Below are 16,392 nucleotides of genomic sequence, written 5' to 3' on the forward strand. Positions count from 1 at the left end.
ACGGAACAATACTTCGATCGTTTAGGGATCCCTAGCTACTCACTAAAAACTGTAATACCGACCAAGTCCCCTTAAAGATCTGCTCAAAAATTCAACATACGAAACAAGAAAAAAAATAATACAAAAGTAATAAAAAATAAAACGTATAATTTTCAACCCCGAGCTACATTTCAATATTCAAAATTCAATAAACTCTAATGAACCATTAAACCATTATCTCGAAATTAAAGGCGCACAGCCGACGTTCGTTCGGTGGGTTACTCGGAGCTGTTCAGCCTCTCCCGCGAGGACGTGTTGGCTGCTATGAAAGATTACCCAGAGGCTCAAGAGATCCTGCAAAATCTCGGGAGGAAGCGTTTGATGGAGGCGCAGAAGGTTGCCAGGGCGTCCCGTCAGCCAACGTCCCCCGGCCACGACTCGTCCGACAACAGCACCGGGAAACGTATCGTGGACAAGTTGAAGAGCGACGTGAAAGGGTTGAAGAACGCGTTGAGAAAAAGCAGGCGGAACACGAGGCCCGAGGAGAGCCTGGAGCTGCAGCCGCTGACCCCGAAGGGGCCCACGTTGAAACGGCAGCAAAAGGTGGACGACGGCCAGGACCCGTCGGCCTCGAGCGTTCAGGAGGCGCCTGTTTCTCCTTTGGGCGCAGGCCTGCCGTTGCTCGCCAGGCTGAGGCTGCTGAAGGAGAAGGAGGAGAGGGAAGAGCGTCGAAACCTGATGGAGACCCAAGCGCACGCGGCCGAGCAACAGCAGCCGGGCCAGCAGGAGGCGCAGAACCCTATGAATCCCAACCTGCCGTTTCTCCAGAGGATTCTGCTGTTGAAGGCGAAGAACGATCAGGAGGCGAGGGAGGCGGACAAGGAGGCGCCCACCAAAGAGCCTCTGCTCCCTAAGAACACGAGCATACCGGAGGAGGAGCAGCAGCAACAGCAGCAGCAGCAGGAGCAGCAGTCGAGGCAGCCGGCCAAGTCGATCCAGAGGCAAGCCTCGGCGCAGGGCGCGGTGGAGCAGAGCGTTAAGTCGCCGACGATTACGTCGAACGGGGCGATGGAGTCGAACGTTGGCAATGGGTCGAACGCGAAGAAACCTTGGGCAATGTTGAAGGACGCCTCGCTGACAAATAAGGAGAACTCGCCTCAGAGAAGCCCACCGGCCAGGAGGTTGCAGCTGAGGCAGAGTTTGGTCCACATAAGGCAGCAGACAAAGATGTACGCGTCCGTTGACGACCTTTCGCCCGAGTATTGCGGTCTACCGTTTGTCAAGAAGCTGAAGATACTTAACGAGAGGCAAAAGTTGGCGGAACTCGAGAAGGCGGTGAGAAGCTCGAGTTTGGATTGCGGGGAGAACAACGAGATCGAGTTCGATGGAAACTTGACCAGAAGTCACTCGGAGGCTTGCGCCATCGAGTACGCCAGGAAATTGGAAAAATTTAATCAGGTATGTTTGCTGGTTTAGAGAGGGGAGGGGAGGGGAAAATGATAATTTGAAAGGAGATTTTTCGAAGAATTTTTTTTTTTAATGAAAATGGTGTTTTTGACAGACTAATAGTGTTCGAAGGTAATCTTGGAAGGGAATTAATGAAATTAAGGATCGTTACTTACGATATTTGATCGAGATTCGAGAATCCAATCCTAGGGACTTTTGGATCGCAACACGTTATTGCTCGAGTATCGAGGTTGTATATAGTTGGCTAATAGTTGGTATTAGTTTCTGACAAACTTGGTCGATCGTTGGATGGTAAAGTTCCGCCATTCAATTTCTGCGTTATATACACCTGATTTACTCGCTTCGTTCTATTCGGGCGGAACCACTCAATAATACTGTCAATCGAATCAAAATTCTTTCCATAGCGAGTTTCAATTTTATTTTTATCCGGTTAATCGAAAGGTATTATCTGGCACAATTATTTTAACAGGGGAAATTATCAATTATCAATTTCCAACAATTATAAAAATCCACAAGATATTAATCAAATTCGATAATTGTATTATCAAAATTAAATTATCCAGCTCCCATAGAAATAACAATCCAAAATGAATTGAAAACTATAGAACACGTTCCAACAACTATAAAAAAACGATCTAAAAAATTCTAAAATAAAGTTTAATCAGACCCCATATCGAATTTTTCAAAATTCCGCAAGAAATCCGTTTCCGAAGCGTGCGACAGATTCGAAATTCGCGCCATTTCTTTTCGATCGGTAAGTCGCACGAATACGGTTACAGAATCGAATGGCGTCGATATCACCGACGGAGCAACTCTCGCCCGAGAACGAGACGCTGGAGAGGCGGAACCTGAAGAGCATACTGAAAAAATTATCGGCCGGGAGCAGAACCGGAAGCTCGGAGACCTCGGCGACGAGCACGCCGGACCGCGAGGCTGCCACCGCCGAATTGAGGAAATTGATGAGGGCACCGACCATAGAGGGGTACGCGGCACGCCACTCCAAACTCTCGAAGAGCGTCACGTTTAACAAGTACACGCTGCAGAGCCCACCGTCCGAGCAGATACCGGTTAATTATCCGATTGGGTCTCATTTGTCCGACACCCAAGAGCAGGCCTCACTGCCACCGCCCAATAAACTCAGTTTCCGTCCTTTGGGCAGCGGAGGTATCCTGCAAATGGTATCTCGGCCACGAGAAGAGGAATACTTGGGGGAGTTGGTGTCTGGTATCAAAGAGATCGTTAAGGGTCGTCTGGTGAGTTTTCTTTATCTGTTTCTCTTCTTCTTATATATATATTTTATTTGTATGCAGTTACGTACACTAAGAAAATTATATTATCGTATAAAAAATTTATTATATATATATATATATATAGGGTGTTATTTGAGAGTTCAGAAGAATCGATTCTGGAAGTTAAAGCAAAAGTTGATGCTCAAAATTGCTCATAATTTAATAAATAAGTCTCGAAATTTTTGTATATTTTGAATTATTAACATAAGAATTATAAGAAGTATTAAAAAAGGAAAAATATATTTTAATTAAATTATACACAGATTATTAATAAATGAAAATGATATTTGTAATAAATATATCAAATTTTTATTTATTGTTTTTAAAAAAGCTATAAATAATATATTTATAAAAATTAATTTTTATAAAATCAATTAATCAAAACCTGTAATTAATTCTAGAATAATCAGATCAATAAACCATAAATCTGATAATTTTTTTTTAAATTTTCCAGAATTCAAGATTTCAAAGTATCTATAAGATATAACGTTAAAAATACGCTTGGTAAAAAGAGCATTTTCTAAGACGATAAGATTCGATAAGATTCCTTAGCTTCGTGAAAATATTAACTTCGAAGTTACCGACTTCGATGCTGCAAAGTTCTCATGTTCGCAAGAACTTTGCACTTCGACCACTTATATTTCATCCTATTTGCTACTTCTTGTTCCAAGTCACTAATACGTTACTTGTTGTTATATTGTTCAAACAACGATAATGCTCCGTTGATTTTGTAAACACACCGTTCTATTACGTCGAGCAATTAAATGATGTTTGTATCACACAAACCATGTCGAATCGCATAAATTTAGAATTTGCTATATTTAGCAGTTTACACTATAATTATGTTCCTAATTCATTCTAGGATTATTTTTAATTATTTTTTTTTTAATTTTCGTTTTATTAACTTGTGTTGTTCGAACAAAAGTGTTCGAGAGAAAAATTCTAAGGAAAAAGAATCTAGGGGAAATACTGTTGAAGAAATGATCTCGCAAATACTCAAGAATCCTAGGGAAAAAATTCTAGAGAGAAAAAATTTTAAGGAAAATGATCAGGTATCTAAAATATATCGATGGAAACTATGGAAATTATCAGTGTATTAAATATAAATAGAAAATAGAAAATTTTTTTCTACAATTTGATGAGCAAATCAAAACGCCTATATTATAATTCTAGAACTATTTTTACATTAGGAAAAAAAAAGAGAAAATCACTAAATCAATCTATACACTCTTAACCTATATACTTAAAAAAATACAAAAGAATTTAAACCGATATCAAATTAGTGTCAATAGTTATAATTTCAAACGACCAAAAAAAAAAAAAAATAACCAAGAATCTCACGATATATCAAAATTAAATCTTCGAACGAGTCCTAACCTACAAATCCTTCAATATAACAATCCTACTTCCAGGAGGATATCCAGACCAAGTTCGAACGGCAGTTCACCTCGTTGGAGCTAGAGATTCGCAAGCGGGACGAGATAATATCCCAGCTCCAGGCAAGGATATTAGAGCTGGAGCAAAGAGAATCGCGGAACGCGGACGAGTCCGTAGGCGACAGCACGGAGCACGACGCCTCGTTGGAGGAGGATCTGGACGACGACCGCGAGGACCATCCTTTCATGAGGGACGGTTCCGTGGACACCGTTCTGACCACCCAACCCCGTTACAAGCGTTCCTCGCCGTCCACCGAGTCTAGCTCCCAGAACAGGAGATCGTGGGAGGAGCACTCGGAGGAGGAGACGTTGGAGCTGCAAGAATTGCCCAGCTCGATCGTTCCGCAGCCACTGTGGAAGGACGACGTGGCGATCGACTTCGAGTCGAACAGCGAGAGCAGCAGATCCGAGGACGAGTTGGACGACAGAGCGGCGAGGGACAGCGAGAACGACGGGGACGACGACGAGGAGGCGGAAGTGAGGAGGCAGGGGCGCAACAACTGGGAGGTGGCGATGCTGGCGCAAGAGTTGGAGGCAAGGCGGAGAAGTAGCGAGGACGCGAACCCGGGCTCCTAGCGCATTAACGAGATTCTAGACGTACTGTGTTACCTTACGAGCACGTTGCACACGGAGGGCTGGTGCAACAGCAGGCCTGCCACCGCTGCTCGAAACGCGGCCCTATGCGAGAACGATTGCCCTTACCTACAGTTAGACAGCATGACCAGTTGTAGGGAGACGATGATGTGAGGGATTCGTTCCTTATTTTCTATGATTCGCCAAGAGATCCTGTGGGCCAATCTAATATGAGATCCTCGCGAGATGAGGTTAATACACGCGTAATAATAATAACAGTCGGATTTATGCGTGCGTTTAATCGCATCGCGGTCGAACTCCCTCTCTGTGTACGTAATATACGAGAGATGGTTTTGAGAAAGAGTGTATAGAGATTTGGGATGTCGTTTAATTCTTAAATACAAGATGTTGATAGCATATTTTTTTTTTTCGAGATTTGAAAAATTTGTATATACGAAAATGTTTATTGAGATTTATTTGTTAAGTTAACTCATTCGAGAGCATGTCAAAAATCGAAGAGGATATTAATTTTTGAAAAGTATGAATGAAATTTAAATAATATTGACGGAACAACACGTATATTGAATGCGTATATGGAAATATGTGGGAAATATATTTTTTTTTTTTTTTAAATTTATGACACGATCTTATGCATCATAGAATAGAAAATGCGTTTCATATTGCATCACTGCTCTCGAGTGTGTTACAACACGTATTAGATGAATCGAGAGGGATATAGAAACAATTCTATTCGCTTCATCTAAATTAAAATTTGTTATAATTAGATTTTGGATATTTGTGCGAATTAAAATATTTATGAACATAATTATAAAAATTAAGTATTTTACTTTAGATATTTTTGCATATCATATGCATTCTATAGATTTTTCGTGCATTTAAATGCATAAAAATCCATGGTCTATTTATAATTTGAAAAATAAGTCTCGATACAGATGTAAAATTCATTTCAGTATACTAATTTTTGTGTTTGTTTCATCTCAATCGATTCTATATCCGTTTTACGAATATATCAATACTTTGTATAATTTCTCAATAATTTAATGATATGTAATTTATCTGTATATTTGATATGTTTTCTATTCATTATTATTCTTTAACGAATTTTTATCCTAAGAACATAAACGCGAATTTTCAATTTCGAAATATTTTGTTACATATAAAAATATCATGCATTTAAGGGTTAAATATCGACGTACTTTTGATTTCATTTAGAGTCTTGATCAAAGAATGTGAATAGTAATGCTCTTTTCAGATAAAATTTTCATTTTATTTGGCAATTAAATTATGAAATTATGAAATTTTAATTTTGTGTTAGACGAGTTTTTAGTTGATTTAGAGTTGATTGTTTCAAACAAGAGGAATAGTTTTACAAGAAATAAAATGAAAATTGGATATAGTCTGTAGCGAATAAAGATGCAATTTCGTTTCTCAAAAGTTGAAGTTTATAGCGGTTTGAAATTGTATACTTAGATACTCATATCTGCTACGAAGACTTGATTAAAGATTACGAATTTTAAAACGTTATGTTACGATAGAAACGAAAATAATTGTAAGTGAGAAGTGATTTTAATTTGAAAAATTGATTAATTTTTATCATTTAAACATAAAAAAATAGTAAAATGATTCATTACATGTTGTAAACGATGTATGGTACAAATTAATTTACATTAATCTTCATCTAACTTGCGAATTAAGTTTATTTTCTAGTCACTTTTAAACCTATAACTTTCAGCAATTGAAATATATACATATAACATGTACATTCGAGGAGAAAAATAAGTATAAAACGAAATAGAATTTCGTTTATACATAAAAATATTTGCTCGTGGATTCAAAGGCAGCATGTAAAGTGCAATTACATTAATTACTTCTAAGCGTTGATAATATCTGTCTCACCTTTCCCTTTCCTCAAATTATTACAATATGATTTACTCGGATCTAAACGTGAGTTTCTCTTGTCCACGCGCAAATTATAGATTACAATTTCGACTCGAACGATCGATTAACTTATTTTATCATCAGATAAGCACAATAAGTGGCTAAGTATAGGTATCCTCTTAATTGCAAGAAATATGTAATTCGTTGTATTGTACTATTGATATATTGATTAATGTATTAGGTTGGTGCAATGAAATGTCGTTTTTACAATGTTTGAATTTAATATGCTGTTGATAGAATTGAAAGAAAAAGAAATTTACTATAAATTATTATATTGAATCTGAACAAAATATTCATAAATTATTTTAAGCTGGAAAAATTTATAGAAACTACAATTCTTATGAATCCAAAAGAATTAATCAATCCAAAACAATATTTGGGTGAAATAAATAAAATTTATTTAAAAAAATCTCATATACACCAACCTAGCATTTAATAATATATGTAATGTATGTAATTTTTTTTTTAAATACCAGAAATTGTCTTTTTCAATTATTAATGTTTCTTTTCTCAATTATTTTTATTTTAAGAAATAAGATTTAAAATTTTTCTTATGTCCAAAAATCTTAATAACATTTTTTTATTTTAAATCACAAATTTAGAATTCAAAATTTGATTATATTATAAATGGTATTGTAAATAATCACAGATGCCTGAGAGGATATTATACTTGAAATATCTTGAACTATAAAACGTTAAGCACCTAAATGTGTAATCGTGTGTACCAAATGGACGATAACTAATTATTAAACATTATCATATCGGGTATAGTTCCATTCAAATTCACGCAGAAGAAGAAATTGTTCGAAACTAGATCCATGCGATTATCCTCTTTTCATTGTCTGCCTTAGCGACTATGAACGACGATATAAACTTGTTACCAATTCTACGTGAAAAAAAACAATTTAGATGTTTTATTTTTTTTGTTACAGAGCAATACATACCTCTTGTATCGTTTCACGAGATACTTGTTAAATAACGATTAATAAGATAAATTATAAATCTGTTATTACGGAAGAGATATATCTATTATATATATACACATATACAGACAAACACATATATATGTACATATTCATATAATTTTAAGTGGACGATTTTAATTTCACGATATCGAGATGCTAATTTAAGAAATCTACAAAATTTTTCTTGGATAGAGAGTTATGTGATCTATCTATTCATTCTGTGAAGGATTTAAATTTTGCCGCTCATTTTTCCCTCACTTCAGTTTTTTTTTCCATTCACATGGTTATTTTTATATCATTTATAGAGATACGATATATTCTGATCGAGAAAAAAATGAAATGATATTCGATACTACGATGAATTTGAAAAAAATAACCAATTTCGACGAAGTGATACGCATACACATATACACATATACACGTATACACGGACACATAAAACATGTATAATTTAATTAAAAAAAAAAAGAAAAAACGACAAAAGTTAATGGGAATTATATGACGTATACTGACCAGACCAAGCTCAATATTTCTAGAGTCTTTACAAGATAAATAAATCTGTTAAGTGACAAATGACTATTAAATTAAGTAAGGAGAGGAAATCTATTAAGAAAACTTATACATACTAGCCTACAATTTATTTATCTATGAATGCGAGGGAAAAAAGCGCGAATGATGAGATATACATATATATAGAAAAAATAGAAAGAGAGAGAATTATATTATAGTGTGCGTGATAGAGAGAGAAAGAGCGAAAGAGTAAAAGTTAACAAAGGAAGGGAGAGAAAGAGAGGGAGCGAGTGCAAGTGAATGAGAGAGAGAGAGAGCGAGAGAGAGAAGAAAACGAAGAATGCATAAAAGGAAAGAGAACTAGTCTTGGAGAACTATTACGAAAAGCATTTTAGATGCTGATATGTACCTACTACGCGAATGAAAAGAGTATACAATAAAATAAACAAATGTTTTCAAATTTTGTGTATTTTTGTGCAACCTGATATATATAATCATAATAATTTTACAAATTGCACATAATTTATATTTATTTTGATAAAAAATAAAGAATAAAATTTCATTTTAATATCTTATATAATTGTTATAAATTTATTGTTATAATTGTTATAATTTATTTTGAGATAAGTATAATATTAAGTAATATTTAACAATATTTTTTTAAATATCAAATATTTTTTTATTGGACAATATAGAATTGTATAATAACAATGTACAATTGTACATTGACAATTGTATAATGACAATCAAGAATTGTAATTTTAAAAGAATTCAATTTAAATTTTCTATGTATATTTTTTATGTATATACAATACTTATTTCAAAATTCTTTTGTATGTCATATATATATACATAATATATATTACCTTGCTTAAAAATTTAAATCAGCTATGTTGTTCAAAATATGTTGATAACACATGTAATATCACAATAATTTTTATTAATATCATATATTTAAAGATTTTTGAAAATAATATCTACACCGATACTATACGATACATTAATTTAAAATATTTTATCTCTAAATTATATTGATATTCACTTCACACCGATGCTGTTAAACTTTAAATCGTAATTTAAAAAACAAAATATAATTAAAAAGCAAAAAAAAATTCTCTTTTATACACTTTATATCATACATCGTATAAATTATATTTAATATAATATTTTCATATGTATTTTAATTTATTTTCAAACTTTTTAATACAAAATGATAAAAGTATTTTATTACACAATTCCATATTAATTTCAACTGACATTTTCGATATTCAAATCGAGCGCACTCGAAGTTTTCGATTTATATCGAGTGCAACGTATACCTTTCGATTTCGAAGTAGCTACATAACCTTGAAATCATAATAATAACAAAAGCGTCGCGACTGAGTTTTGTTATCAAATATTACGTGTGCTATACCCCGTTCCCGAAAACTAACTGTTTTGTTGTGATGTGGAAAACGTGATTTTATTTATAATTTTTAAAGGATGGGCGACATTAGAGCCGGCCTCGAAGAATTAAAACTCGACGGGGCTCTATTCGCCGATGTTAAATACTACGTCAGCGGCGAAGGTGATCCTAAGGTATGTCATTTCATCGTTTCCCGCGTTTTTCCTTTACCCTTAACATAATGTCATTAATTTCATGATATTGATATTATTATATTATAACTATTGAAAATAGTAATCTACTCACAAATACTCTGAATTAATCGCAATTAATACGAAAGAGGTTATAAAATGGAGTCAAATTTAACAGACTGCATTCCTTGAATGTAAAGATGACAAGAAATTTAAAAAAAAAATTAAATTGTATAATTTTTTCAATATGTAATAAATTGTTATATTAGATTAAATGAATTTTATTATTAATATTTTCAACAGTAATTGAGCAATACATATCTTTTTTATCAACAATTTTAATTTTATGATTAAAATTAATTTATAATTTTAAAAAAATAGGAAAATAAAAAAAATAAAAATATAATTAATGATTTCATTATTTTATGTATTTTTATATTTGTTTTAATTTTTAGGATATAAACTATAATTATATTGTTTTAACAGTAAAGCAAAAAAATGTTTTAAGAACAAATATTTTTTTAATTGTTTTCAGATTTTAAATTTACTACAAGAAGGAGGTGCAGAAAGATCAAATTATTTTAGTGATTTTGTAACACATTTAATAGCAGGCTATGATGCGTTGGAAAATGATATATCTGCTGCAAAGGATATCTATGAGATACCAGCAGTTACACAGAACTGGATTTTATATTCTGTCAAATGCAATAAACTTCTGCCGTATCCTAATTTAGAAATTTATAATCTATGAAACATTAAGAAATAAATTCATTAAAATATTAGTGTATCTTTTTTAGTTTTTAAGAAAATTAATGATAATTTTTTAAAATAAGATTAAATAAGAAAAATTATTTTCTTATTCATAATTTAACTGTTTTATCCATTCAAAATTGATTTGTTTCCTTATCAATAATATTATTATAGGCCTCATTATTTTTCACCTGAAGATACACAGTTATTTTCAAATGTTCGAGCATGTATATCTCAAGTAAGCCGTGCAGATAGTAAAAGTCTTTGGGCAATGATTACACTTCAAGGTGGTAAATGTCAATTACGTTTAGATCGATATTGTACTCATTTAATTACTGGAAAGGCTGCTGGACTAAAATATGAAACTGCAATGAGGCATCCTATTCAAATTGTAACTCCAGATTGGGTAACAGAATGTTGTAAAAAAGGAGCTATTATAAGTGAGGTAGAATATCATCCAAGACTTTTAATATATCCAAATAGTTCTACAGCTATGATTACTGGTTTTATGGATGAAGATACTGAAAACAATACTACTCAAGAGGAACAAGATAGAACTAAAGCTATGTTGGAACAACTCAAACAACGTATGCCTTGGAATCAACCAAGTCCACCAGTATCTTCCAATACTTCACATAATATAAATACAGCTAATGTAACTGTAACAACAATATCTTACACAACAAATGGTCAAAGTAATGTTAATACACAACAACATCTTCCACGACCAATTCCTGCTACAAGTTTATCTAATACTTCCACAATTGCATCTTCTGTTTCTGATCAAAATGTTACACAAACTAACTGGTTACCACAAGCTTCTCAACAAAATAATGTTGTTCAAATAAAATCTGTACCATCGCAAATCCAGCAATCAGAACTATCCCCACAGCAACAGCAGCAACAACAACAAATGAATATGCAACATACATTATTACAACAGCAACAATTAAATCAACAACAGCAACAATTATCTCAACAACTTACACATCAACAATATACCCAACAGCAAATATTAAATCAACAACAATCTCCACAATTAACATCTCAACAACAGCAATTAATAGGAACACAACAGCAGTCACTTGCGCAACCACAAATGATGCCACAACAGCAACAGCAACAAATTAATTCTCAACTACCTCAACATCAGATGTCATCATCTCAGCAATTATTAACCCAACAACAAAAACAGTTAAATCAACATCAAATTCTTTCACAACAACAAATGAATCAACAACAACATTTATCACAACAGCAACAAATTACTTCTCAACAACAATTAGTCCAACAACAACAAGTACAATTGACACCTCAACAACAACAACAAATAGTTTTGCAGCAACAACAGCAACAAATTTCTACTCAACAACAACAAATTGGAACACCACAGCATCAATTAAATCAACAACAAACTCCACCACAGCAACTTACATCTGAACAACGACAACTTATACTTTTGCAACAACAACAACAACAACAAAAAATTCAACAAATTTCTCAACAATTACAACAATCTGCGCCTCAAGGTTCGCAACAATTTGTTATAAGGGATGGTCAATTACAGCAACAACCTCAAAATCAGCAATTAATGGGTCCTAATCAACAAAGCTTTATTGTTCAAAGAGATTCTCAATGGCAACAGCAACAATATCATTTACAACTGCAAAGGCAACAACAACAACAAATTGGCCCACAAAGACCAAGTGGACAATGGGCTCAACAACCACCACAACCTCCAAGACAATTAATCCAATTAGATGCTCAAACTCATCAACAGTTACAACAAATGGATCCACAGCAAAGAGCTCAATTTATTCAAAAGATTCAGAAACAAAGAAATTTACTATTACAAAGGCAAATGCAAAATCGTCAAGCTCAACAAGGTGCGCATATCGCCGTTATAAGAAGTCCAGGAAAGCCAGTTCAACCTGGTGGTTTGCAGTGGATTCAGCAACCGCGTCCTCAAATGATAGGACCTCAAATTGCCCAAACTCCTGGTCAAAAACCAGTTCATTCAGGAGTTCAACCACCTGCTTTAACGCCGATTAATTCTTCTAATCAAGTGATTGTGCAAGCCGGTCAAAATGTGCAAGGTCCACAAACTGGTCAACCTGGTCAAACCTTTCAGCAAGGTCAACCTTTGACACCTCAACACATAGCACAATTACACATGCAAAAGCAGCAACAAATGGCAAGGCTGCAACAACTGCAGCATCTACAGCAGCAGCAGCAACAACAACAGCAACAACAGGGTGCACAACAAGAGCCTTCTTTGACCTCGTTATCGAATAACCAAATACCACCGGATCAACAATTGGTCGTTAATGCAAAAACGAAAACTGCTCTGGCGAACATGTTGACGAACAGATTGCAAGGTAGTGCTGCTGAAGGTAGTGCAGCTGGTCAACTCAGATTAATGACCGCTCAACACAGACCACCGCCACCGCCGTCTCAGGATCCACAACTCCTGGCGGCATACCAGCGGAGAACCGTTGGGAATATCACAAATGGAGCGCCGCCCGGCGCACCGATAAAGATGCAATACGCTCCGGTGATGCCTCAAGCGAAAGCTCAGTTCTATGGTCACAATCCAAATCTGAAACGTATGGTTTTTCAGTTTTTCAAAAAAAAAAAAATCTCGATTAAGACTGTACGATTCATCATTATATGATTTACATTTTCGCTTGGAAGAAATTTTTGAATAAATTTTCAATTTGCAATATAATTATTTAATATATCTAGTATTCCAAATTCTATAATAAATATTTAAACATTTTTTTTATACAATTAAGTAACTTAAAGTCTTATATTATATTGAAAATCTTTCAAGCGTGAATATATTTCTTTTCCTTTCATTCATTTCATTCATTCATTATATCTATTTATAATGGCAATGAAACAAAGCCAAAAATAGAAGAATATAATAAATAAGCAATTTCTCTTCATCTTTCGCTTTCTTTTGAAAATAATCAATTGCTATTTGTTTCCAGTGCCACCAGATCTATTTTTGCTAGGTTGTATCTTTGTTATCGTCGAATATGACGTCCAACGTCCAAACGATGTTTCCGTTTGGAAACAAGTGATTGAGAGACACGGAGGAGAGGTAGAACCACAATATTGCACTCGAGCCACGCACGTACTTGCAATCACCCAAAAACATCCAACAGTAGTGCAAGCGCTACGCGAAGGGAAACGTTGTGTTAGTGCTCATTGGCTATCGGATGTTGTCACTAAACAACAGGTACTACCGCCTTGGCATGCGTTGCATTTTCCAACGCCATTCAGCTTGACAGAACTTCCATGCGCCAAACAAATTGTATCGTTGTCTGGATTTGAAGGAGAGGAACGTGCGAAAGTGAAATATATGCTAGAAGCATTGGGAGCTAAAGTTACCAATTATTTTACCAGACATAATACTCTCCTCGTTTGCAGAAGGTATAAATTAATTGATTTCAATTTTTAGATTTTAACTCTATATTATTAATTAGTATTTTAAAATGTTAATAAGATAAGATGGATAAGATATGAATTTAACAGACAAGAATAATAGGATTTTGCGATCATTTTTGTCTTATATAATTTTGCTTTTTCAAGATATATAATATAGATTGCAAAAGTTGTTATAAAAGATATATTCATTGAGGAGATAGATTTTATTTTTTCATTTATTATATATTTATTATATATTTATAATCTATAATATTTTTATGTGATGCAATGATTAATATTTATGTATCTATTCAACTAATACTTCAAAATATCTGGAAACAAGCTAATATAATGTATAATATAATAATATATATATTAATTTTTCTTATATATATAAGAAATTTGAATTTTACTTTTGTTCTCTAAAAAATAATAAAAATAAAATAAATAAACTTTGTTTTATAATATGCATCAATCAATTGCTATCAGTAATTTTTAATGTTTTTAAAAAAAATATATTTCAGACCTGACGGTCAAAAATATAAGAAAGCTCGAGAATGGCAAACTGGAGTGGTGAATGCTCAATGGTTGACAGACTTATTATGTGGCCAAATGAACGCACTTCATCAAACTGAAAATCCGAAATATCAACAATACAGCTTAAGCAATCCTTTTAGATTGGATTATTCGTTAGTGCCTCATTTAATGGGTATCGTGAATTTGATTATATTTTTTTCCAACAAAAAAATCATAACATATTTATGCCATCAGCTTCTCCAAAATTTAATATTCTGGATGGTATTAAAATAATATTTCTTTCAGCTGCATGGAAGATGCCAATAAACATTACTCAGGAATCATACGATAAAGTAAAACAGGTTGGTCAGGGTCCAAATTCGATAAGAAAGTATAAGAAGCCGCGATTAGATGGTCCATTATTGAATAAAGACCCACATTTGTTGGGCTTGGATGAACCAATAGTTGTTAGTAATCCCGATCCTCCACCTCCGGATAAACAACCGAGAATATTATTCTCCGGTATAAATCCTAGGAAACATGCAAAGGTAATATTTAATATTATATAATTCGCAAATATTTTATTAATATATATAATATTGTTTGTTTAACAGAGAATTCGAGAATTAGGTGGTGCATTAGCAGCTAGTTGGCGAGACGCGACTCATCTTGTGATGTCAGCACCAATAAGAACTGTAAAATTGTTATGTTGCTTATCACGTTGTAAATATATTGTCACGTTACAGTGGTTACTCGATTGTTCTGCGAGGAACACATTTTTAGATGAAAATGGATATATTCTTGGGGATTCAGAATTTGAAAAAAATTTTAATTGTAATATTGAAAAAGCTTTAGCAAGTCCTAACAGGGGAACAGTACTTAAGGTAATATTAAGTCATTATTTTGCAAAAATTGAATATTCATGATGAACAATATTAATTTTTATATTTTAATAATTTTCTTTGTTGAATAGGGTAAAATATTTTATGTTACACCAAGTGTAATACCATCTCCATCAGCTATCGCAGAAATAATTGAAAGTGCGGGTGGAACGATGGAGAAAGCACGAAGATCTTTGGTACAGATCCAAGAAATGAATAGTAATAAATTAACTTATATCATCGTCACTCATGAAAACGATCTTCATCTTCTTACCGATGTTTTACGTGCAAATATAAGTAAGTAATATTTTTCATAATTTATTTTCCCTAATTTTTTAAGATAATGTTAAAGAAAATGTATAAAAATGTATTAGGGAAACGTGAATAAATTTCGTATTCCTGTTTGTTTATGTTTTTTTATTTTTCTTTTTTTTTTCTTGAATAATTGTAGGTGTGTTCAGTGCAGAAATCGTGTTAGGAGCAGTTGCACGACAATACTTCCAAACTGAACAAATCTAAATATAGCACTGTTTTCAATGTGCTGTATTATAATTCCTGATGAGAGCTTACTAAATTCTTAGTGAGCTATTTTGGAGATGAAAATTTTTGCTTACCTTCTTCAATGGGACAATAAAGAACATAATTTTATCATACAGGAGGAACTATTTTCACTGAAAACATTCCAAAACCTCTCCTTTCATGCTTCGTTTCTGAAAATAGTATATTTTATATAGCATTTCAATATAAATCATTTGATAGACTTGTTTTTTAACGTAAAAATGTATTGTTCATTTATAGTTAAGAAGTATTATTTTAATTAGCATTTTGTAGTTATTTTTTCCACGATAGTCTTTATCTCTCTTTACGCGCATATGCTTCCCATCTTTTTGTCGCATATACAATATACACATATCATTCTAATTTGTATCGTTGTACACTTATTTTCTTCTATTCTATATGTTTCGCTTATCACTGTCTTTATATGATAAGAAATGAGTTATGTGTAAGAGTGTACGATTGAAAATAAATAGAAATATGTATTATTGTGTTCTAATTTTGT

At 33.4% G+C, this 16,392-nt stretch overlaps 2 protein-coding genes across 12 annotated transcripts in view; both read left to right on the forward strand.

The window, feature by feature from the left end:
- LOC107994887 (uncharacterized) overlaps positions 1 to 8,638 on the forward strand; it is a 156,984-nt gene extending 148,346 nt beyond the window's left edge. For all 11 annotated transcript variants that reach the window (XM_062079600.1, XM_062079589.1, XM_062079582.1 and 8 more), the window contains 3 exons: positions 231 to 1,437; positions 2,226 to 2,699; positions 4,148 to 8,638. In XM_062079600.1, the coding sequence (XP_061935584.1) occupies positions 231 to 1,437; positions 2,226 to 2,699; positions 4,148 to 4,747 (2,281 nt within the window). In that variant the 3' untranslated portion in view covers positions 4,748 to 8,638. The remainder of the gene's footprint in view (positions 1 to 230; positions 1,438 to 2,225; positions 2,700 to 4,147) is intronic.
- Positions 8,639 to 9,505: 867 nt separating this feature from the next.
- Positions 9,506 to 16,386, forward strand: LOC107994877 (PAX-interacting protein 1). The gene is made up of 9 exons (XM_017051994.3): positions 9,506 to 9,756; positions 10,289 to 10,473; positions 10,678 to 13,109; positions 13,497 to 13,941; positions 14,460 to 14,644; positions 14,758 to 14,999; positions 15,066 to 15,335; positions 15,425 to 15,629; positions 15,784 to 16,386. The coding sequence occupies exons 1-9, from the start codon at positions 9,661 to 9,663 to the stop codon at positions 15,849 to 15,851; spliced, it is 4,128 nt and encodes a 1,375-aa protein (XP_016907483.2). The 5' UTR covers positions 9,506 to 9,660; the 3' UTR covers positions 15,852 to 16,386.
- The last annotated feature ends 6 nt before the right edge of the window (positions 16,387 to 16,392 follow it).

The sequence above is a fragment of the Apis cerana genome, linkage group LG1 (assembly GCF_029169275.1).
Source record: "Apis cerana isolate GH-2021 linkage group LG1, AcerK_1.0, whole genome shotgun sequence".
Lineage (NCBI taxonomy): Eukaryota > Metazoa > Arthropoda > Insecta > Hymenoptera > Apidae > Apis > Apis cerana.

Excerpts from the sequence above, each read along its gene's own strand:
- LOC107994877 (XM_017051994.3), top strand. The coding sequence starts at position 9,661 with ATGGGCGACATTAGAGCCGGCCTCGAAGAATTAAAACTCGACGGGGCT. Across the intron at positions 10,474-10,677 it reads AAATGCAATAAACTTCTGCC|GCCTCATTATTTTTCACCTG; the intron begins GTATCCTAATTT and ends ATATTATTATAG. Across the intron at positions 15,630-15,783 it reads TGTTTTACGTGCAAATATAA|GTGTGTTCAGTGCAGAAATC; the intron begins GTAAGTAATATT and ends GAATAATTGTAG.